Below are 21,872 nucleotides of genomic sequence, written 5' to 3'. Positions count from 1 at the left end.
GATGCCGGACAATATCACGAAAATTCCATAAGATCTATAATACAAAATAAAATTATTAATAAGGCTTTCAGTGGAGATCCACGGAGTCACTTGGGATCTGCATTATTTTTAATGTTTCAAAAAATTGAACATTGAGGCAGTTAAAGCAGTGAAATTTAATGGATTCAGTGCATGTTTAAAAGTATTCGTTTAGTTTAAAAATTATGGATTATTTTTTTTAAAATTCTTTTGATTTTCTTTACTTTGGTAATACTTAAATTCAGAAATTCATACTAATTGCTTCGGAAAAGAAAAGCAAAAAACTAGGTAAAATAAATATGACAGGTTAATTTCGTTATTTCAGTCGGTCTTCAATTTATCTGCACAGCAAGCGTGCACTCGTGTATACATAGATGGAACTAGGAACGTAGCGCATTAGAGATTATTTATTGGTAGATTTTACATTGACTAGGCGGTCTAATAGTAATATTTACAGTGCACTCGGCTACCGGATTTGCCCGCGGCTAGTTTATTTCACCGGCAGCTAAATCGGTAGCAATGGCAGTGTAATTGGTAGCAGAAACATCAACCGCGATAGGATCAATCGATAAAACTTAGCGGAATATATAATTAGACGATCGGCGGTGACCGACTAACAAACTCGTTTGTGATGAAAGATTACAACCGAGAGAGGAATGGACAACAGATAATTGCCTACATAAAGCAACATATTTGCTTCTCGTAAAATATAGGTGAGTTAGAGATATGTATTATTATTTATTTGGCAATAAAAACCTGATGTTCGAGGTGAAGGTGCTGTAAATTGGGGGCAACGATCAAACTTGCGTGAAAGCGTCGTAAACCGTGGTGGTGTAGGTACTCACTCGCAGTCCGTGTAAGTTTACATAATATTATCTAGCTTGGCAACACGTGCTCAAGGTGTTTTGATGTGGAAAAGGGGTGATTTTCTGCTTGAATTTGTCCATTAGATTTAGACTTGTCAACTTGAAGGATGATCAACCTAACATCAGATGAAAGGTGTCTACTGTCCATACTAGTATTAAGGGGGGAGCTACTAGACTGTGGGTTAATCGCGGTAAAAGGTCTGCACCTACTTACACAGAGAAAACCTATTGCTAATTTATTAAGAATTCTCTTTGAATTATTGGTAATTCCGGTTAGAAACAGGATTGCAGGCCTTTTGAATTAATTAACATTTAACAGGAAGTGGCCGACTAATAAATGTCAGGACGCGAATTATTAGAAATTACTGAAAACCTTTTAGAAATGTATTAACATGTTGTCGAAATACTTGCGCATGAAAATCAGAATATTTTCGCATTACAACATGGATCTTCCTGATAATTCCACGGTAAATAACTCACATTTTATTCGTTTCCGTGATATTTTATCAGTAGTTACTAACATTTTGTTGGATGATTTATACAGCGCCGTTTTTATGAAAATCCTCAAGGGAATACTCAAAACTCTAAAAGGACTTCCTCATAATTTATCAATGTATTCAAATACCAACCATTCATTCATTTCATGTTTTATCAAATTATATAATTATTATTTGACGGCCTCCATGGTCGAAGGGGTAAGGCTAGACCAGCAATGCGAAGGTCGCAGGTTCAAATACCGGCGTGTCCAGGTAAATTTTATTTGATAAATTTGTGTTATTTCACAGTGTATTCATTAAAAATAATATATAGTATAATTAAGGCATGTTCCAGAGTGGAATATACTCTCAGTATCGCCCTGGTTTAAGACCACACTTTGACACCGAATTGACACTTTGCTTTGATATTATCATAAATACGATCACGAAAAGTTTAGACGGGGGAAATAAATCTTTGGCGATATTTATAGACCCACAAAAAGCCTTTGATACAATAGACCATAAAATCTTTTTCAAGAAGCTAAAAAAAAATCTGGATGTCAAACACAACTTTAAACCTGCTAATAAGTTACATGTCAGAACGTACACAGTGTGTTAAAATTGAAAAGCATAAAAGTAAACCTCTTCCAATAAAATATGGTGTACCGCAAGGAAGTGTCTTAGGACCTTTATTATTTGTATAATAATTTATATTAACGATATCTGCAACATATACACAAAAAGTTTTTGGTGACCTGATCTGAATAGCCATGTACTTCCCTATATTTTCCCAACTCCTGCCCCTCACCACTACATTTAGCATCAACATACCCCAATTGGGGATGCCTTAGTCCCTTTGGCTCCAGACAGTTAGGACTAATGTGCGGTATTCACATTTAAATAAATGTGTTTAATATGACATTAATATTACATAATTAAATCGATAACAAGCTTTACCCAGGAAATCGGATATTTATCTAATAAATCTCTTAAAAGATATTCCTTTGCATATTATGAGTTCATTGCGCAGTGATGGGATATGGTCTCTACCTTTACAGTTCATTAAGCGTGTCAGCAGTCAGCAGTCAGCACTGGAGGCAGATGTCAACTGGTCTTTGTGTTGACTGTCCATTCAACTGGTCGGAACGGACCTTCCCGGTCTGGCGGGTTTGGCGAGGTTAGTTCCGACTGCAGCAACTAAGTTTAAACGCAGTTCCTCGCATCATAAGTCATGAGATGTAAGCAATGTTTTGTGCAGAATTATGAACATGACTAAGTTTTACGCACCGATAAATCTTAAATTGTTACGGAAAATGTTGAAGTTTTTTTTACGCTCCTTTTTCTGATGTTGGTTCTGAGTTCTGTGAGACTATATCATCCCCAATCGGGTTATGTTGTGAGGCTGAATGTAAAGGGAGGGGAAGAAGATGGAGAAGAGGAATCGGGGGAGTACCTGGCTATTTAGATCTGGTCACCAAACATGGCTAAAGCCATTTCAAGCAACGTTTCATTTCTGAATAGTGGTCTTACATCAGAGTGATACTAAGAGTATATTCTATTTACTCTGGAACGAGCCACAAGTATACATATAAATTGTGAATTAACACAAACTCGACAAATAAAATTTACTTGCGCACGCCGGGATTTGAACCGGCGACCTTCGAATTGCTACTCGATAGCTTTGCCCCTCGAATAGAAAGTCAAGTAGTAAATGTACTACGTGTGTATATTATTTTACTCTTTTATAAAATAACATTTTACGTACAATTTTCCATGAATACGCACCAAAAAAAATTTCGTTACTAAAGTCACTGATTCTGAACAGTGTAGGCACTAGAACTCTATTGTAAACTAGCTGAAGTCCCCGGCGTTTCCCGGGTTTTACACCAAGTTTTTCGAAATCAAATATATGAGGGGGGAAAAAAGCTGGGGTGGTTTTTTAAAATTCCATATTCACAGTGGCCCTCCTCGTATTTTGATGCTTAAGTGTGCGAAATTTCGTCCATCTCGGAAAAAAAGTGTTTAAGTGTTTAGGTTTTTTTGTTAAAAAAACAACTCCGGGACGCTCTACTTTGTAGGTATATTAAATAAAAGGTATATTCCGTGTAAAAATATGCAAACCTTTTATAAGCGTAAAAAATGACTTACCGGAACTACGTTTAACATGTTGAATCACTTGTTGATCACTATCACTGAACTTTTCCACTGCATATCGGGAATCACTGCACAAACTGAAAAAAAAAACAAAAAATACAATTATTAGTCGAAGGCATATAATATTATATATTGTCTTATTATATTACCATTTCTGAATAGCCAGACACTACCCTTCCATCTCCTTCTCAATCCTCGCAGCCTACCTAAAGTCATATTGTTTCAAACGTGTACTTATTATTTTATGTTTCATACTTAAAGCATTTTAATTTCCATGAGCATTTCACCTTCAGCAAACTTCTCAAAAAGTATTCCAAAAATGATTAAAATCTATAAATTAAATGAAGATTGATTAGCTTTATCATGTCATCTATTTTCCTTTTGTATGGTAGGTACCTAATGTACGCTCATTCTCCCCTAGATGTCACCTTCGCGCTTTCCTTTGTAGGACAGGAATGGGGAAGGTCTGAAGCTGCATTGTTGGCAGAATAGCTTCAGCAGTGGAGGTATTTTAGGTGCCAACATTAACGGCTGATAAGTATCGCCGAGTCGCTCGCTATAATCACCGCATCGCTTGGAGTGTGTATCTTCTATGCAGATTGCAGGTATACATCATTATGGGCTAATCGATACCAAACTGCCATTTACCTACGTTTACGGGGCGCCAATATAATTGAATACGTCTCCCTAGTGAAAAGTTTTACAGTTATATGTACGGCACACAGCTTCTGTGATACTGATTATCTACGTCATGCCATTACACACAAGGCTAGATAAGACGAGATAACAGATCTGTGCACGCAACACGCACATAGTAGGTAATGTCTATATCATGTTTGGGGATGCTGTGTGGAGGGTCCTTTTAACGAAATAAAAGAGAGGACGTTCTGAGAAGGTAAAAAGTATGACGGGTGTCCGTGACAGACTTAAGAGGAAGCTACAAGCCAAAAATGTGTATATTCTTGGTATACCTTATATTGTAGGTAATAGGCATTAAAATCCCTTGACAAACGGAGTCTAGAAACGTTCGATTTCAAGCACAAAACTGATTTTTATTTATTTTGTAAATAATTTTATAAGAACGCAAAAAAGTTAATCAAGTGAAACTGTCACAGATAATCTTTACTATAATTCTGTATTTTTTAAAATTGTTTCCTTTACGCGTTCATACATTTCTATTTAAAAAAATAGTAGTTTACATTTATATTTTTTATTGAGTATTAAATTAATTCGTTATAAAGATTAAAATAATGATTTAACATCAAGCTTCGCCTTAACAGACATTCCCACTGCGGTGCAAGGCGAACTCGAGGCAGATCGGCTGGAGAAGTGACAGGGTCTTCTTCAACAGGCCCGTCCCAATCTGGCCACCACGCAGCTGGTAGACCAAGACGGTCGCCAAGACCTGGACAAACCTCACCCCATGAACCCGGGCACACCGGCTCCCGGGGCGACGGTACCCATAATCGCCTTAACATACTAATACAAGTTTGCCCAGTGCCTCGGAGAAAAATGAATAATTCTGCTTACTAAAATCTTATTAAAAACAGGATTTCAGGCTGTTTCCTTTTAAGCTTTTTAATACATATCTAATATACCTAATATAACGGAATATTTATCCTGATAATATACAATGATGAAATGCGAAAACATAAAAATTTTTATGAACACATATTCCGAAATTACGATACCACACTCGCACTCGTGTTTTAGTAAAAGTTTATTAGGAAACCCATCAGTCCATTCGTTAAAGGCCTGCAATGCCGTTTTTAATCAGATAACGAATAACTTGAAGAGCTTCTTCATAAATTAGCAATATTTTATATCAGTTAGTTTTCTCCGTGTGTAATAATAATGAACAAACTAATTAATTACTAATTTTATTATAAATTTATTTTATTTATTTAAATACAAACGGCACATGTGCCATTTTCATAAATATAAAGTTAAAAAGTACAAGGTATAAAGTTTAAAGTATACGGTATAAAGTGTAAAGGTTAAATATAAAGTATAATTTACGATGTACAGTGTAAGGTTAAATATAAAATTAAGTTAATTCTAAAGAATAAATTATAAAAAACAAGTAAAAAGGGTAAGAAAAAAGAAAATGCATGATCTTTGTAAAATATATTTCGAAATATACAAAACAATTTAATCTTTTGAAGTTGAGAACATTGTTTATTCCGATCTAGAAAAATTACAAAATAATATACAGTTTTTTTATATCTACAATAAAGTACAGGTGTGTCAGAATTCCTAAACATATATTTAAAAGCAATCTATCACCCAAAATTTAATTCTTTAATGGCCAGTATATCATTATTAAAACATAAAATTAATAAAGTAGCATATATCCTTTCTATATATTCGTTATGCGTTTGATTAAAAAAATTACTATTATACAGTTTGGTTGGGTATTTGGCCTCAAATCTTGTAATCATCTCTGCCCTCTGCGGCATACCCGCCTGTAATAATGCGTGTTGAAAATGCTAGTACTAAACTGCTCTCTCTCTTTTAAACAGTTTTGCTTGCATCGTCAAGTACTGGACTCATTATGATAATGCCCGATTGTGAATGATTGTGATACTGGAGTACATATTCCTGATCAGATTCTGATTCGAGCAGCATTGTGGAGAAATACACTGAACCAATAATTCCTAGAAATGTCATCTATGAGAAGTAGATACCTACTCCAGTATCGCCCTAAAGACCACCGTTCGGAATCGTTACGTTAGTTGCTTGACGCATTTTTTTCTACACTATTTTAAAGGAAAAAAAAATAGTACCTTACTGACCATAGAATAAAGAAGAAGACAAGAAATGAACAAATTTCCTATACAAAACCGTGTTTAAGAAATTCAAATGGGAAGGAGATCTACGACCTCAGGCGAGTATATATGGGACAGAACGCTGGGCTATTGGGCTAAATGGAACATTCAAATTAGTATGGAAGGCACTTTATTCTACGTGTCTGGCCAACACACTTACACAACAAAGAGAAAACTTCAAATCTACATTGAAATTAAATAGTTCTACACCGAGAAAAATTAGTATTTATTGCAAGCCTTTAACGAATGAATTAACAGATTTTCTGATTAACTTTTAGTAAATTTCGAAAACATTATGATGTCGGAACACGTGTTGTTTAATTTTTAAAATAATCACGGTGGATTTTGTAATAAAAAATAAAAATAATCGTAGACCGAACATTTGAATAAAGTGGAGACATGAGCTAAAAAACGGATTTATTTATTTAATTTAAAAAAAAAACTATACTTTTAAATTTTTTTTGTAACATTTTTAAGACATTATTAAATGCAAATGATGTGGCCTATTGGGGACAGCAATTGGAACTATCTTGCGGTATTCACATTTTAAAAAACGATTTTGAAATTGTGTGTCTTCAAGAAAGTTTTTCAACATTTTTGATTAAAGAAAATTAGCTTATTTCGGGCTCACAAACACGCCCTTAACGCTCTTGATCTGTTCAATGTTGGAATAGATCAATAAGACCTGATGGTATTTGAGTGTCTGACTAAACACAGGCTCGGTGCTTTGGTTGATCCGTGCCGTGTCATCAGCCCACGAGTGTCAGTGCCGCCAGTGGCCATTGTGTCACCCACCCGGGACAATGGCACGGCACGCCCTTGCGTACTGAGCCTGTTACATCATGGTTTCACCGCACCATGCCATACCACTGGAGGGAGGCTCGTATTATATGAGTCGGCAATAAGAATCGTGGAGTTTCGATTCCATTCTATACATTTGAAGACAGAAAAAATTGTGAAGGGAAACGAATGCGGACGAAGGATTGTAAGAAGTTTTTTTTTACATTAACTCCACACCGGAGGCTTAAGGAAAATAATTTCCCTCAGTGTGGAGGGTCTTTTTGTGGAAAGGGAAAGTGAAAACCTAGATCTTGAAGAAACCCATGTTATAGGAGGAAGAAAACACAGAGGCCGGCAAATCGTTCCACAGCCGAGCTGTTGAACTCAAGAACGAGTCGTTCGTCGTAGTAACGACCCGTTCTCATGTGACAATAGTTTCTGTCAACTGTGTACAAATGTTGGGTGCGTGTTTAGCGTGTTTCCCGACTGTGCACCGGTGTCAAAGGAATCAATGACGCCAGTTTCTATGAGCTTCTTCCATTGAAATACTTGTAGAACAAGGACAGCATGTGCTGTAAAGATTGCAATCCCTTTATTAAGATGAAGGTTTTTTGCTGCCAAATTCAAGCTTGATGCACACGTACGGTTTGTACAGCTTTAGCAGCTGTGCGCTATTAGTAGTAAACCGAATTCATTAGTATTACGAAAGTGGATACTGGAATAATCAATAGGTAAATAATAAATCTGGTGGTCAGTGTTTTAATGCGATACAAGGCAGTGCTTCCGGCTGGAGAGGTCAAAGGATCTCCTTCAACCGGCCTCTCCATATCCAGCCCGCCATTCAGCCGTTTGGCAGTTGCACACCCCGCCAAGACCAAGACAAAACTCACACCATGAACCCATGCAGCCATTCCAAGGTACCAAATGTAGCGAAAAACCTTGGGTGACCTCGACGGAGGTGTTGGTTATCCCCGCCTCCAAAAACGATGTAACGATTTGGAAATATAAGGCGCATGATCGAAGAAAGGAGTCAGTAAAATATATAACTTCTAGGTGGATGGAAGAAGAAGTTGGAGATGTCTTAGGAAACATGCCTTAATTAAGTGATTCTAATAGTGAGCAGATCATGATACCATAACAAGGGGTACTTTTCGTCGATGCCATGTATGCATATGACGCATAAGGAACGCGTGCCAAAATAGAGCTGGGTTGTGTTCTATCCTTTTTCCCAAGTGGAAATTATTGTGAAGCATTATTATGGTTTTTTATGTGAATCCCGCTCACAATAGTGTCAACTGCTCCCAACCGTCATTAGCCAGTGAGAATAAGGCATCCCCAACTGGGGTATGTTGTGAGGCTGGAGGTAGTGCAGAGGGGAGGAGATGTAGGGGATGGTGGTGGGGTAATACCTGGCTATTCAGATCTGGTCACCAAACACGACTAAGGCCATTTCAAGCAAAGTTTCAATTCTCAATGGTGCTCTTACAGAAGGGCGATACTGAGAGTCTCTTCCACTCTGATTATTGAATATACTAAAGGACAATGATGTCAATTTTCAAAAACAAACCAGTAAAGAGGTATATTTTAGCCAGGGGGACATGAGTTAAATGTTAATGCTATAAGAATTGGTTACTATCGTACCTACCTAAATTCAAGTAACTACTTCCAGCAACAAACCCAATAATGTATTTCATTTACGATTGTGACATGATTCATGCGATTACCTGAATGAAGCAACGACGAATCCCAATAACCATTACGGGAACTGAGAGCATTCAGAACGTAAAGAATTGCATTCTTCACAACACTTAAGGTAAGGACACACTGGGTCCACGTATGCAACGTAAGCAATACTACCATACCGAGATCCTACGTACGCAACACAAATTTGAATTGTGGTATCGCGATATACAACGAGTTTAATAAAACGGCGCCTGGCGTAGGTAAAAACCTCAAGGGCGCTGTGTTATATATTAGATAATATCAGCGCCTTGGCTCCTTGGATCTTTGACGCCTTGACAAACTAGCTCTCGGAATCGGATAGGCCCTGATTTTACGTACGCAACACAAATTTGAATTGTGGTATCGCGATATACAACGAGTTTAATAAAACGGCGCCTGGCGTAAGTAAAAACCTCAAGGGCGCTGTGTTATATATTAGATAATATCAGCGCCTTGGCTCCTTGGATCTTTGACGCCTTGGCAAACTAGCGCTCGGAATCGGATAGGCCCTGATTTTACATTATAAATCACCTCGTAACGTCTTAATAAATCTTATAGTCATTCATCTCTCATTTGAACGACGAAACGAGTAATAAATGTCAATAAACGCCAAACATCAGAAAAACAACAGTTGGAAGGCGTATCACCACCGCCATCTTTCTTTCATATGCCCCACGCCGATCTGGACAACGCAGATCGGCGTTGCATGAGAAGCGTAGGACTGCATTGCATGTGACAAGTATATATCAATGCTCATATAAATGGATTGTAAGTTGTCCAGATGCGTACGTGGGCCAAGTGTGTCCTTACCTAAAGGCATAGAATGAATTCCATTCCACCTGCGGCCGCGCCCTGCTCGTGGCTCGTGGCTCATGGCTGATGGAATTATTCCTCGCGCACGATCCAATTTAAATTTGGTTTAACGGCGCGGAGGGCAGAATCGCTCTCATTGCCCGAATAATTGAGTTCGATAAAGCGCCGTTTTCCAGTTAAAGAGGTAAATCTCCGGGGGACCAGGGCATTGTACTTGCCTTGACGATAGCCACGGGTCCCACATAAAACGCATCACGATTTACATTTTCCTCCAATGATGGCAGTGTAATTATTGTAATGTGGCTTTTGTGCACACGTCGCTACCTTTGGTCGATCGTAATGAAGTTCTTGTGAACATCTAAAACCTCATTTAAAATCGAAAGTACTGATATCATACATGTGTAACGAGTTACGCTACGTTATAGCGTTTCTTGATTTAAAAATGAAAACATTTTTTTTGATTTTTTTTTTGAAGATTAATCATAAAAAAGATAAAGAGAAGAATAATAAAATTATAATATACTGAGGTAGTTATCACCAGCGCAGATTTTTAATTTTATTTTTAGTTTTCCCTTCGTATAATTAGTATTTTCAAGATAACATACCAGCATTTGGTTCCTTAGAACTGGCAATCTGCCTAGCTAGAAACTAATATCGACCTGACAGGATATAGTAAGACTTGTACACATTTAAGTGAAATAAAATTCAACTACATGTGCACGATACGGAAAAATTGTTACTAAGGAAAGAAAAATTAGAAAGATTTATGGATAAAATTTATAGAATCCAATATTTTTTGATTATTCCATTAACAATATGTCGTTAGTATCTGTCTAGGAAATTAACGACTTAGGTATTTGGTTAACTTTATCAAGCGTATCGAAATAATAACCAATAAAGCTTTGAAAATGTTGGGTTTTATTTTAAGGGTATCTAGTGATTTCAAAAATGTAAATACTGTAAAAACATTATATATGTCACTAGTAAGGAGTCATATAGAATACAATTCCACGGTTTGGTCCCCAAACTATGAGGTTCATTCACATGCAATTGAAATAATCCAAAATAATTTTTTAATGTATATTAATTTTAAAATGGGCATTCCTAGAGAATTTCTAGAGAATGCCTAAATTACGATAACGTACTTTGTTCATTAAATTTAATAAAATTATTTGACCGTAGAATCATTTCCGATTTAATCTGTTTGTATAAAATCATTAATTCAATGTGTGATACCCTTGATTAATTATATATATAATATCTTTCCATACTCCAAGCAGGTCGGTTACAAGACAGTACCTACCGTATTATTGTAGCAATTCTTCATCAATGTCCCAATATTACACTCCTATGCGACGGATTCAACAGCTAGGAAACAAATACTACGATGTTGTTGATATATGTTTTTTTCATCAAATAGTGGAATATTTTAATAAAGGTATTTAATTTGACTAACACATAATAATTTTTTCGACATAGGAAAAATTTTTTTTGTATGTTTTGTGCCTGCATGCTGTGTGGATCAAGTTCAGTGATATTTTGTCTTTCTATTTATTTTTGTTCAATTGTTTTAAATATTCGTTTCCTGCACTATTTGCGTGTACAATTTCGTAAATATTTTTCATATAAATAAATAACTACTTCTATATATATATGTTCACATTCATTGGGGCTGAAATACACTTATAGTATTGCTTGAATCATGAATCATTTCATCAAAACGATGTTCAGAAATCGTAAAAGTGCTGATATAAGTTTTAGTGCAATCATTCACTACTTTATTCAAATGTAACTAAATTGTCTAGGTCTATACAAATTTCTTCATTTATTTCTACAGTTTTTCTGTTCGATAATAATATGATTTGTGTTGTGTTATTATTGGATAATAGTCAGTAAACAAATGTAATGTAACTTAATGAATAAATTAAATTAAATAACATAATTCAGCGATTTTTTTTCTCTTTACTGTGGAAAAATGGATACTAAAGAAAGCTTTCAAAATTTGTATCTCCAGACGCAACCTCAAAATTATTAAAAGACTAATATATTAGAGGTAGAGGTTTGTCGCCGAATTTCCAAATCAGATAAAAAGAGAGATTATCTGCAATATTTTTTGACCACATACGAAATGCACCAAATACTAGGCAAATCAATTTATAGCCCATGGACCATCACTTATGGAAGACGAGTAGAGGGCGAATCAGTATATCACGGCTTAAAAATATGCGTAACTACTACGCATCTTGTATTTGCAGGGTGTGAATTACTTTTCTGATTGCTGGAGAAATAGAAAGACTCTGATTAAACCGTTTTGATGATGCCTATTAAGAAAAACTCCTTTGATACCAAATACAGGTAGGTAACTTACAAAGCACAATCCAATTAAATTTGGGAAAAGATAACAATGATTCCACATACAACAACAAATGATACAATGGTGGAAAACGAATCACTCACAATAATTTAATATTCAAGACAGACCCGCTAAAGTCTCACGGTTCCGGAACTCCAATCAAAGAGAATAATAATGCGAGTTTATTTGATAACATTTTCTTCGTTCCTAAGATCATTCCATCGAGTAATTAATACTTCAGATATAATAATAGCCAAAGTTTGGTTCGGGTGATGGACCCGTCTTGATTACTTGCTTTTTTAATACTTCGGGAAATAATTCATACCTGCTCGCAGGTAATAATAAACCGGAATGATAATGATAATTCTACGAATACAATACAAGAGAAAAGTTGAGATTTCTTTTCGGAATCGTAATTTCTAAAGATACGTACTGAATTAATTGTGTGAGTACGTTACAATAATTTGTACTCAATTTGGCTGAAGATTCAAATTTAGTATCTTGGAATTTGAATGTATCTATTCATCCAATTCTTGAAGAGGCTTTATTTGCATTTCTGTAACCCGCCCGCATGTTTGAAAACACTAGTCATTTCATAAGCTCTGTAAATCTTTACAAGACATTGTGGAGTATCTCATTTGACGAATGAATGCGTATGTTTGAATATTGATAATGTCAAATATTGCTTTGAATACCCAATTGTGTGGCCCTAATTCTTTTCAGACGATGACCTAATGCCAACGGCTGTTGGTCCTTTGAATACGTTTCCTTTTAACAGTCAGTCGCCGTGGTTGATTTATTGCTCCATTTATTCCTTTGTCACTCGAACAAACGCATTTTGTTCAGCATTAACTTCTTGAACACTCATACAAGACTTCTTTACGTGCCGATTGTTGGAGCAGAAAGAATTAAGTCTCGCCGAGTGACACACGAGGTCACCCAAGTTGCTAGGCGAACTGAGGACTAAAAAGTCTTCACTATAAGTAATACTGATCCTATTGTTGAATATATCAGTTTTTGTTTCGGAACACACGCAGTTGACAGTTGATATGGATAACAAAATCAGCCATGAAGAACGACCGGATACTATCTTTGTCCTATTGTATAATATTACTCATGTACAATCAATAACATTTTTAACAGTCTGCTTTCAATTTACATATCTTCTGCTTCTTCACCCAAGAGTTAGGTATCTTTACGTTTTCAGTCAAGTCCGTATAATTACTTCAAAATCAACGCTCTGTCATTATTAGCTAATTGATTCATTTCCAGCTTTATGCTCAATCCTTCTTGAAATAAGCCACCTATCAGCTCTCCACTTCTTGATCATCAATCCACTACCTACTACTACTGTTGAATTCCTAGTGATTAATTAATCATCTGGTTTCCAACTAAACAGAATATTGTAACAATTTGTCTTTGCCCATCCGCATTAAAGTTGTTCTATCATTTTAGCGATGTCTGTGACGGGGAACCAATCTCTAAATCACGTATTTTAGAACCGCGTCCACAGATTCTGTGCAGAGTATCTTTAGTTATAATCATATTTACGGAAAATGTTGATGTACCTAACAACACTTCATATATGTATTTATTTTATTTGCACATACTGAACAGTCATAATTTAATTCCTTATACGTCTAAGTTCCAAACCCATGAATAAAAACATTATATTCATACGCCATAAGGCTTCACAATAATATTTTTTCTCCAATTTCCGTTGACATAATGTGACGCATTATAACATAGAAAGAAATATAATTACTCGTTTCTCATGAAAAAAAAAACCACCTACAGGAAATTAAAATACACGTTTGTATACAAATAAGTTAACAATAAGACTTAAGTTATTATCACACTAATTTTAAGGCGAAGCTTAATGCTAATTTACTATTTTGATTAATCTTTATAACGAATTGGTGTAAATTATGAATAAGAATATGCTTTAAATAAATAGAAGATTTTCCTATCATTTCGCTTGAGTAGAATACAAATAAAATTAAAAAAATACTCAAAAAAAATATAAATGTAAATTACTAAAAAAAAATTTTGTTTAATAGAAATGTTTGTGTTTGAAATCGAACGTTTCTAGACTCCGTTTGTCAAGCGATTTTAATGCCTATTACCTACATATAAGGTACACCAAGAATATACACATTTTTGGCTTGTAACTTCCTCTTAAATAGCATATGCATAAGTTTTGATTACTCGTTATTTAACCTAAAATTCTGACACATTTTTGGCTTTGAATGTGTCAAAATTTAAATAGAAAACATCAGTGACATCTAATGGTTCATTTCCCAGTCTGTGTATTCTCTCCATAACAGAATTAAATGGGAAGTTATAATATATTCCAATTAGTAATACTAATCATACATGTTAATACTTGTGGGTATTTGTATAACTAACTACCCACGAATACGCATTTTTCCTTCGCTTCAAATGTCAGAACAGTATCTTCTTAGTTCACAAGTTATCACCTCGTTTCACAACCTCCAGTGACCTGATGTGATGGAATGTGAAATGTGTTGCTTTATGCGATAGCGCGCAACAAGGCGCGGCATCCAAGTCACTCCTCGGGTCTTCCTGGTCCGTGGGTGGCGGTGAAGTTACGATGGATTGCCCGTCTAGTAATTCACTACAATGTGTGGCTATATTACTGCCCGTTGTAACCTCTATTTCTGTTTTATGCGTCGTTCATGGGGAAGAGTGAGAGGTCACATTAAATGCCTATTCTGACTTATACATTATAAAGACTGTACGGGAAAGTGCTGATCGATTTATAATTTTCGTTGCTAATGTCTAGAGATGGTGATTACTGATAGTGCGAAATACTTCAACGTATTTAAGGCTTGCAATTAAATATCAATTAATGAAATATTTTTTATACTTTTCAAATTGGGCATTTAAATGCGTGAAACCAGTTTTATCCTCAGTATGTGTAGGTAACATTTTATACAATATGTCTCAACGTTACAATCTTGCTTAGCTCGTAAACTGTATTCTACACGGAGAAAATGAGTATTGCTAATTTATTAAGAATCTCTGCAAATTATTCGTTATCCGGAACACGTGTTCATAAAAATCCTAATATTCGCATTTCGTCATTGCATATTATCAAGGCAAATGCAGTTACATGAACTCGTGTTTCGATATATTAAGAAATTTCTAAAAGTTTATCAAGAAACAGCCTGCAATCCCGTTTTCAACCTGATTACCAATAATTTGAAGAAATTCTTAATAAATTAGCAATGCTTATTATTCTGCATTACACGTAAAATAATGAGCATTGATAATTTGAAGAGATTCTACATAAATTAGCCATGCTCATTATTGTATGTGTAATGGAGATAAACATATGCCTGATTTATTTTTCCTTACATTTCGCGAACATTGCTGTCTAAAACTTGTCTATTTTAAACTGGCGTATTTAAATGCCCAATTTTAAAATTAAAAAAAAATAATTTATTCATTGATATTTAATTCTATTTCGCACAAATAGTAATCACCATCTCAATTTTCTGTAAATATTTATTTTTAAGTTTTATAAGTTTTTTTGAATTTTCTTTATATCTTAAAAATATTTTAGGTAACCAACATTACGGGTTCTTGCGATATTTTGAAGTTCCATACCACATTAAGGAATCAACATTGCGAGCTAAAATAATTGCGTAGTTTAAAAAGCTGCACGGTCGAGGGGTAAGGCTCTCGACTAGCAATCCGAGGGTCCCTGGCTAAAATCCCGGCGTGCGCAAGTAAATTTTATTTTTAATGAATTAGTGTTAATTCACAATTTATTCATTTTAAAATATTGCTGAATGTTCCAGAGCGGAAGATACTTTCAGTATCACCCTGTGTAAGTCCACCACTCAGAATTGAAACGTTGCTTGAAATGGCTTTAGCCGTGTTTGGTGATCAGATATGAATAGACACGTACTCTTCCACCTTCCTCTTCCCCATCTCCTTTCTCTCCCCAACTCCCCATTACCTTCAGCCTCAGAATAATACCCCGATCGGGGATGCCATAGTCTCACTGGCTCCTGGCGGTTGGGTATCGTACGGTATCAACATAAAAAAGCCTACACTCGCAATCACTGGTTTCGAAAATTTTACTGTTTTATTTTTTCTTAAAAAACACTTCGATACCATTTAAAATAAAATAATCGTATCCGCTCAAAAATTCGGACAGCGAAACATGCCGATTAAAAGATCGTATTTAAAAAAAGAGAATAATTCAGATCGTCAAATGATCATAACTTCTGCAACGGAAGATCCGTTATCTGAGTTATGCGGATGACACCGCACTAATTGCCGCATCGGAACTCTCCAGTGTCTCTGCTTTTGCGATAGGTCGAATGAAGAAACAAAAAAAACTGTGTCTCCAGATAAACACTTCTAGAGCACTGTAGGCTACCAACTACTATGGTCAAACATTCTGACCGAACTAGAAATGGCAAAAGAATTCAATTATAAGAATTAACTGTACTATGATTGTCGATGGCAGCGGATACATACTAGAAATATATTTTTTTAAGCGAGGATATATGACAAAGAGTGACATGTGTCAATAAGAAAAAGAGGACACGTTGAAAAGATAAACATCTGAATTATTTAATCTTCTCCAGAGTCAGAGCAGAGCAGAGTCAGAGTTCTCTACTATGAAAGAAGAAAAAACGATCTATATGTTCACCAGAGATGTGCTTTATTTCAAATAAATCCATTTCAAATGGAAATGCAAAATGCAAAATGGGTATTTTCCATTTAGCATTTAAATGCTTTTTTAAAAACCATTTTGCATTTTGCGTTTTAAATGCTTTTCTCAATGCATTTTCCATTTTAAATGCTTTTTTGCAACATACTTCCTACTATCTCCACTCATCTTTTTTTCATAAGCCCCAAATATCAGTCGGTCCTCAACCTCGCTATGAGAGATAATTTATATTTGTCAAGTTGCTCCCTGGTAGGAGCCCTGGCAATTGAGTGATACCATTACAAAAAATATTGATTCAAATACTGAACATGGGGACATGACACTGTAATATTAAAAGTTAGATAGCAGTTTCTATGTTTTTACGTTGGCAACATTAGTCCCGCGCAATTTTTTTGTGGTTTCACAATATGTAGTCATGGTGTTTTTGGATTAACCATCATGTAATATGTTTGTTCTACATTCATGTCCATTATTAAATGACAAAATTGTTTAAAAATTCTATAATTATTTTAATTTTTTGACCTGAGAAACCATTTTGCATTTTCAAAGCATTTTGAAAATAGGTATTTTGCATTTTCAAATGGAAAAGTTTTGACCTATTTCCATTTTGCATTTCAAATGGTTTTGGGTACCCATTTTGCACATCTCTGATTTTCACTATTTTATAGGCCCATTGGCTTTTACATCGGGTACATGAAATGGTTACAATACTTTTACATTGTATTTTTATATTAATAAAAGTCCCCGCTGCTCCAACCGTCTGGAGCCAGTGAGACTTTGGCAATCCCAATTGGGATATGTTGTGAGGAGGGGAAAAAGACGGGAAAGAGTACCTGGCTATTCAGATCTGATCACCAAATACAGCTAAAGCCATTTCAAGCAAAGTTTCAATTCTGAATGGTGTTCGTACACCAGGGCCATACTGAGAGTATCTTCCACTCTGGAATGTGTATAAAAAAAATATTATTTTAAATGATTAAATTAAAAAAAAAAATCAATCAAACAAAATTTACTTGCGCACCCCAGGATTTGAACCCGAGACTTTCAGCTAGCCTGAACAATCGTTTCACTTTTTTTTTTCAATCAAATACAAATATTTCCGGGTTATAAATAATCTGACAATATTTGAAAAATTTTCCACTACCAACACAGTGTTGCTTATGACGTGATGGAGGACTTAGCCAGTAGAGGAATTCAACGGACGACGACTGTGTGGGAATCAAACGCGATGCCAACTCAGCCATTGACGGTCAAATAATTGTTTACACTAATAAATCACTTATGACACACCACTATTTAATTAAAATAATCGAAACGTTTCGAAATCAGTTGTTTCTTCGTAAGGATAAACGTAATGAAAATTATTTAGACAAATAATTCTAGAAGTCTCACCCGTAAATAAGAAAAAAATACATTCATTACACAAATCAATCAACCACCATTTTGTTTAAATTTCACCTTTATAATAAATATAAATAAATGGTTTACAATTATTGAATCAAATTTCAAAGGTACGTTTTAAACGAGACAACTTTTTTATTTGTTATGTTAAAAATTTCGATGTCATTAATTGTATATTCGTTTGCTAATCTGTGTAGGCGAGGAATTGACGAGTTTGAATAATAATTATTTTTGAACGGTGATATTGAAATGTTGGTCTTGGCACACACTCCTTGCCTCATTCACATTCATACATCGTCTCATATATACTCTTCTATTATTCTGACTCTTGATATGGCCCGACTCAAATATCAGATTCACTAGATCGTGCCATTTATTCCTTGGGCGTCCTTGGCTTATTTTACCATTCACTTTATATATGCTCCTTATACTGCTTTCTTCGTTCATTCGCTTTACATGCCTAAACCATCAGAGCGTTCCTTTCTTAATTTTACTTACTACGCTTAAATCAGCCTTGCATTCTTTGCGGATCTCCGCACTTCTCACACGATTATCACACTGTTTTATAATAATAATAAATTTATATAACCTAATTTCTTATATGCATTAAACCCTAATTTGTAATTATGTAAGAAATTAATAAATATTTATTTATTAATTTCTTACCTAATTTCATATATGCATTAAACCCTAATTTGTAATTGTGTAAGAAATTAATATATATGTATTTATTAATTTCTTACACAATTACAAATTAGGGTTTAATGCATATAAGAAATTAGGTTTTATAAATTTTTTACAAAAGATTGTTTTCGAGTATTTATACATAAATAAAGAAATTTCAAGAAATGTGGAATTACCAAAAAAGTTTCAGGCAGTGGTGAAAGATCTCGTCAATGTGGAGAGACTCTTTCAAGAATCGGAAGAATTTCCCTTCTGAATCTCTCCTCACTGACGCCAAATATATCAATCTCGGAGGAGATTTGGTTCAGGAGCATTATACTTTTTTTATCATGCATACGCCTCAGGGATCTCATTTCTACAGCATTCAGTCTACTTTCATCTTCCTGTACCAGCTCCATACCTCACTGCCATGTATCAGGGTAGGTACCAGCACGCCATTGATGACTGCTAGCTTCGCTTTTTTGGACAGTGCCTTCTTTTATATTATGATTGTGTTTATTTTTTCACAGCCCGCGACTTCTGTAAATATATAGAATCAGCAGCAAGTTTTATCGAGAAATTTAAATTAGGCGCAGTTTGGAGTTATTTCATAGCTTTGTAAAGCTTTTTTGAAATGCTTCACAAAACGGCGCTGTGAAAATAAACAATGCTTAATGTTAGAAGCGATAATATTTCCTACATTCAAAATTTAATCACAGGTATTCATTAAACAGTGGGTAGCACATAATTAATTATATGTATTTAGGTACCTTAAAACCTTCCAAGATTGTAAAATATCACTTTTCATTTTTATTTCAACCCCCGGAACGCAGCGTTATTCGAAAATACTGGGAGATGGGGAGTTCCAACCCCACGCGAAACTGGGTCAGATTTATTTATGAGTTAACACCTCAATATAGTCAGACCCCTGTAAATTTAATACCGCTGTGAAACCTCTAACTTGTCGGATTATTAATAATATCAGTGCACCGTAATTTTGTAATGTTTTTGTGTTCATAAAAGCTTCCTCTAAATCTCTGATCGTTAAATTATTTAACGTAAATCTAGAAAGACGAGGAAAATATCTGTGATAGACATAAAATAAAGAAGAAAACTAAAAGTGCCTTCAACGCAAATTTGAATGAAAACAAATATTCACCTGACATCGTAAATTTACATCCCTTTTGATTTCGTAAGCACAGTTTTGTATTGGAATGTTATGCTTCGATTAGGCAAATATTTGGATCACGAAACACGCCAACGACACGGAGAAAACTTACTGATATGAAATATTGTTAATTTATTAAAAATCAGGTTAAATTGTTCGATTTCCTGTTAAAAATAGGAGACCAGTTGTAACGAATGAATTGAAAGAGTACCTAAAGTATCAGTCAAAAGCAAATGTTTTATGAGGAAAGCGGAACACGTGTTCGTGCAAATACTGATATTGATATTGACGTACTACATTATCAAATTCCGTCATGATGTGTTTTATGAAAAGAACACGTGTTCTCGATATATTCTGAATGACAAATATTTTATCAGGCAGTCACTTTTTTGTTGGTAAGGCACTTCTTGTTTCATTTTAATCTTAATTCTATGATGTTATGTATAGATTTTTTATATTAGCGGAAGCTGCAAACAAAATAAGTTTCCTATTTAAACAAACCATTCGAATGGTTAGGTTTTTTATAATTATAAACAATATTGCTGGTAAAAGGTTTCTCAAAATATAAAAGTAAATGATTTTACGAAAGCATTTATTCTACTATGACGGCCGGCATAGTCCAGTGGTAACGCATTGGACTGCCATTCCGAAGGTCGCGGGTTCGAACCCGGCGTGCGCAAATAAATTTTATTTGATTAATTTGTGTTATTTCACAATTAATTAATTAAAAAATAATATATAGTATATTTGCGGCACGTTCCAGAGTGGAAGATACTACCAGTATCGCCCTGGTGTAAGACCACCATTCAGAATTGAAACGTTGCTCCAAATGGCTTTAGCCGTGTTTAGTGACTAGATCTGAATAGCCAGGTACTTCCCCACCTTCCTCTTTCCCTTCCCCACTTACCTTCAGCCTCACAACATCCCCCAATTGGGGATGCCATAGTCTCACTTGCTCCAGACGGGAGCAGTTGGGACTCTTGTGAGGTATTCACTATAAAAAATAAAAAAAAGTTCTTTACTGTTGGTTAAAGCAGAATAACATATAATATATAGGTTCTCATTGGAAGCGTTCATCATATCATTGATTTTTGTAATAAAATTTCTCAGTTTTATCGAATAAATCTTTTGATTAATTCCTCACGCTGAGAAAACGTGAAGTTATTTGGGCAAATGGATACTATTCGAAACGAGTTTCGTTAGTTTTAACCTTGATTCGCATTTCGATCTGCCGAAAAAACCGAATTCTTAGCCTTAGACAAATAATACGCACATTCATAAAACAAGGTCAGCCTCTCATTGGACCACAGCGGTTCTTCGTGTTGAAGAACCTATGTACCTCAATTTAACTCGCCTACCTAACCTCATGACCGCGGCCGCAGCTGACGGGGAAAAATACTTGTTGATATTCTATTATTTATAATTCAGTTACATATTGATCAGGTCGATACATGATTTATAATATTATTGTGTGTTGAATCTAGATATGTAAATTTGCAGAATTGAGCCCTTGCCCGTAATAGATGCATAATAACAACTATATTTTAATTTTGCAATAAATTTAAAAAAAACAAAAGCAGTTATTACATTTTATATTTAAAATACGATAAAGATATGTTTATTAAGCGCTTTAAATGAAAAATGGTGAAAAAAGGCAATTAAATTAGAATTTATGACAAGAATTGATGCTGAATTAGTGGAAAAATGTAGTATATGATAATTTTACACACAGCATTATTCCACAAAATGTTTTTTTTACTCGACTTCACTCAATGGAGCCTTCTAGTAAGCAATATTTCATTGAGGTATGTATACTCATTTAACACAAATCCACACATGTAATTGAGATATTTGAGCATAGGAGCAAATAACAATACGTTCAAGATATTGCCGTAAGATCAACTTAAAACATTATTCCA

At 34.9% G+C, this 21,872-nt stretch overlaps 1 protein-coding gene across 2 annotated transcripts in view; it reads right to left on the bottom strand.

The window, feature by feature from the left end:
* The window catches only part of LOC149415566 (apoptosis-stimulating of p53 protein 2-like), a 693,728-nt gene that overhangs the window by 578,255 nt on the left and 93,601 nt on the right, over positions 1-21,872 (bottom strand). For both annotated transcript variants that reach the window (XM_089642762.1, XM_089642764.1), the window contains exon 2: positions 3,509-3,591. In XM_089642762.1, coding sequence (XP_089498888.1) covers positions 3,509-3,526 — 18 coding nt within the window. In that variant the 5' untranslated portion in view covers positions 3,527-3,591. The remainder of the gene's footprint in view (positions 1-3,508; positions 3,592-21,872) is intronic.

Source organism: Hesperophylax consimilis, chromosome 18, assembly GCF_061612785.1.
Source record: "Hesperophylax consimilis isolate HC1 chromosome 18, BYU_Hcon_1.0, whole genome shotgun sequence".
In the NCBI taxonomy this organism is placed as follows: Eukaryota; Metazoa; Arthropoda; class Insecta; order Trichoptera; family Limnephilidae; genus Hesperophylax; species Hesperophylax consimilis.
Note: the sequence above shows the minus strand (reverse complement) of the source record. Positions and strands in the feature narration are given on the sequence as shown.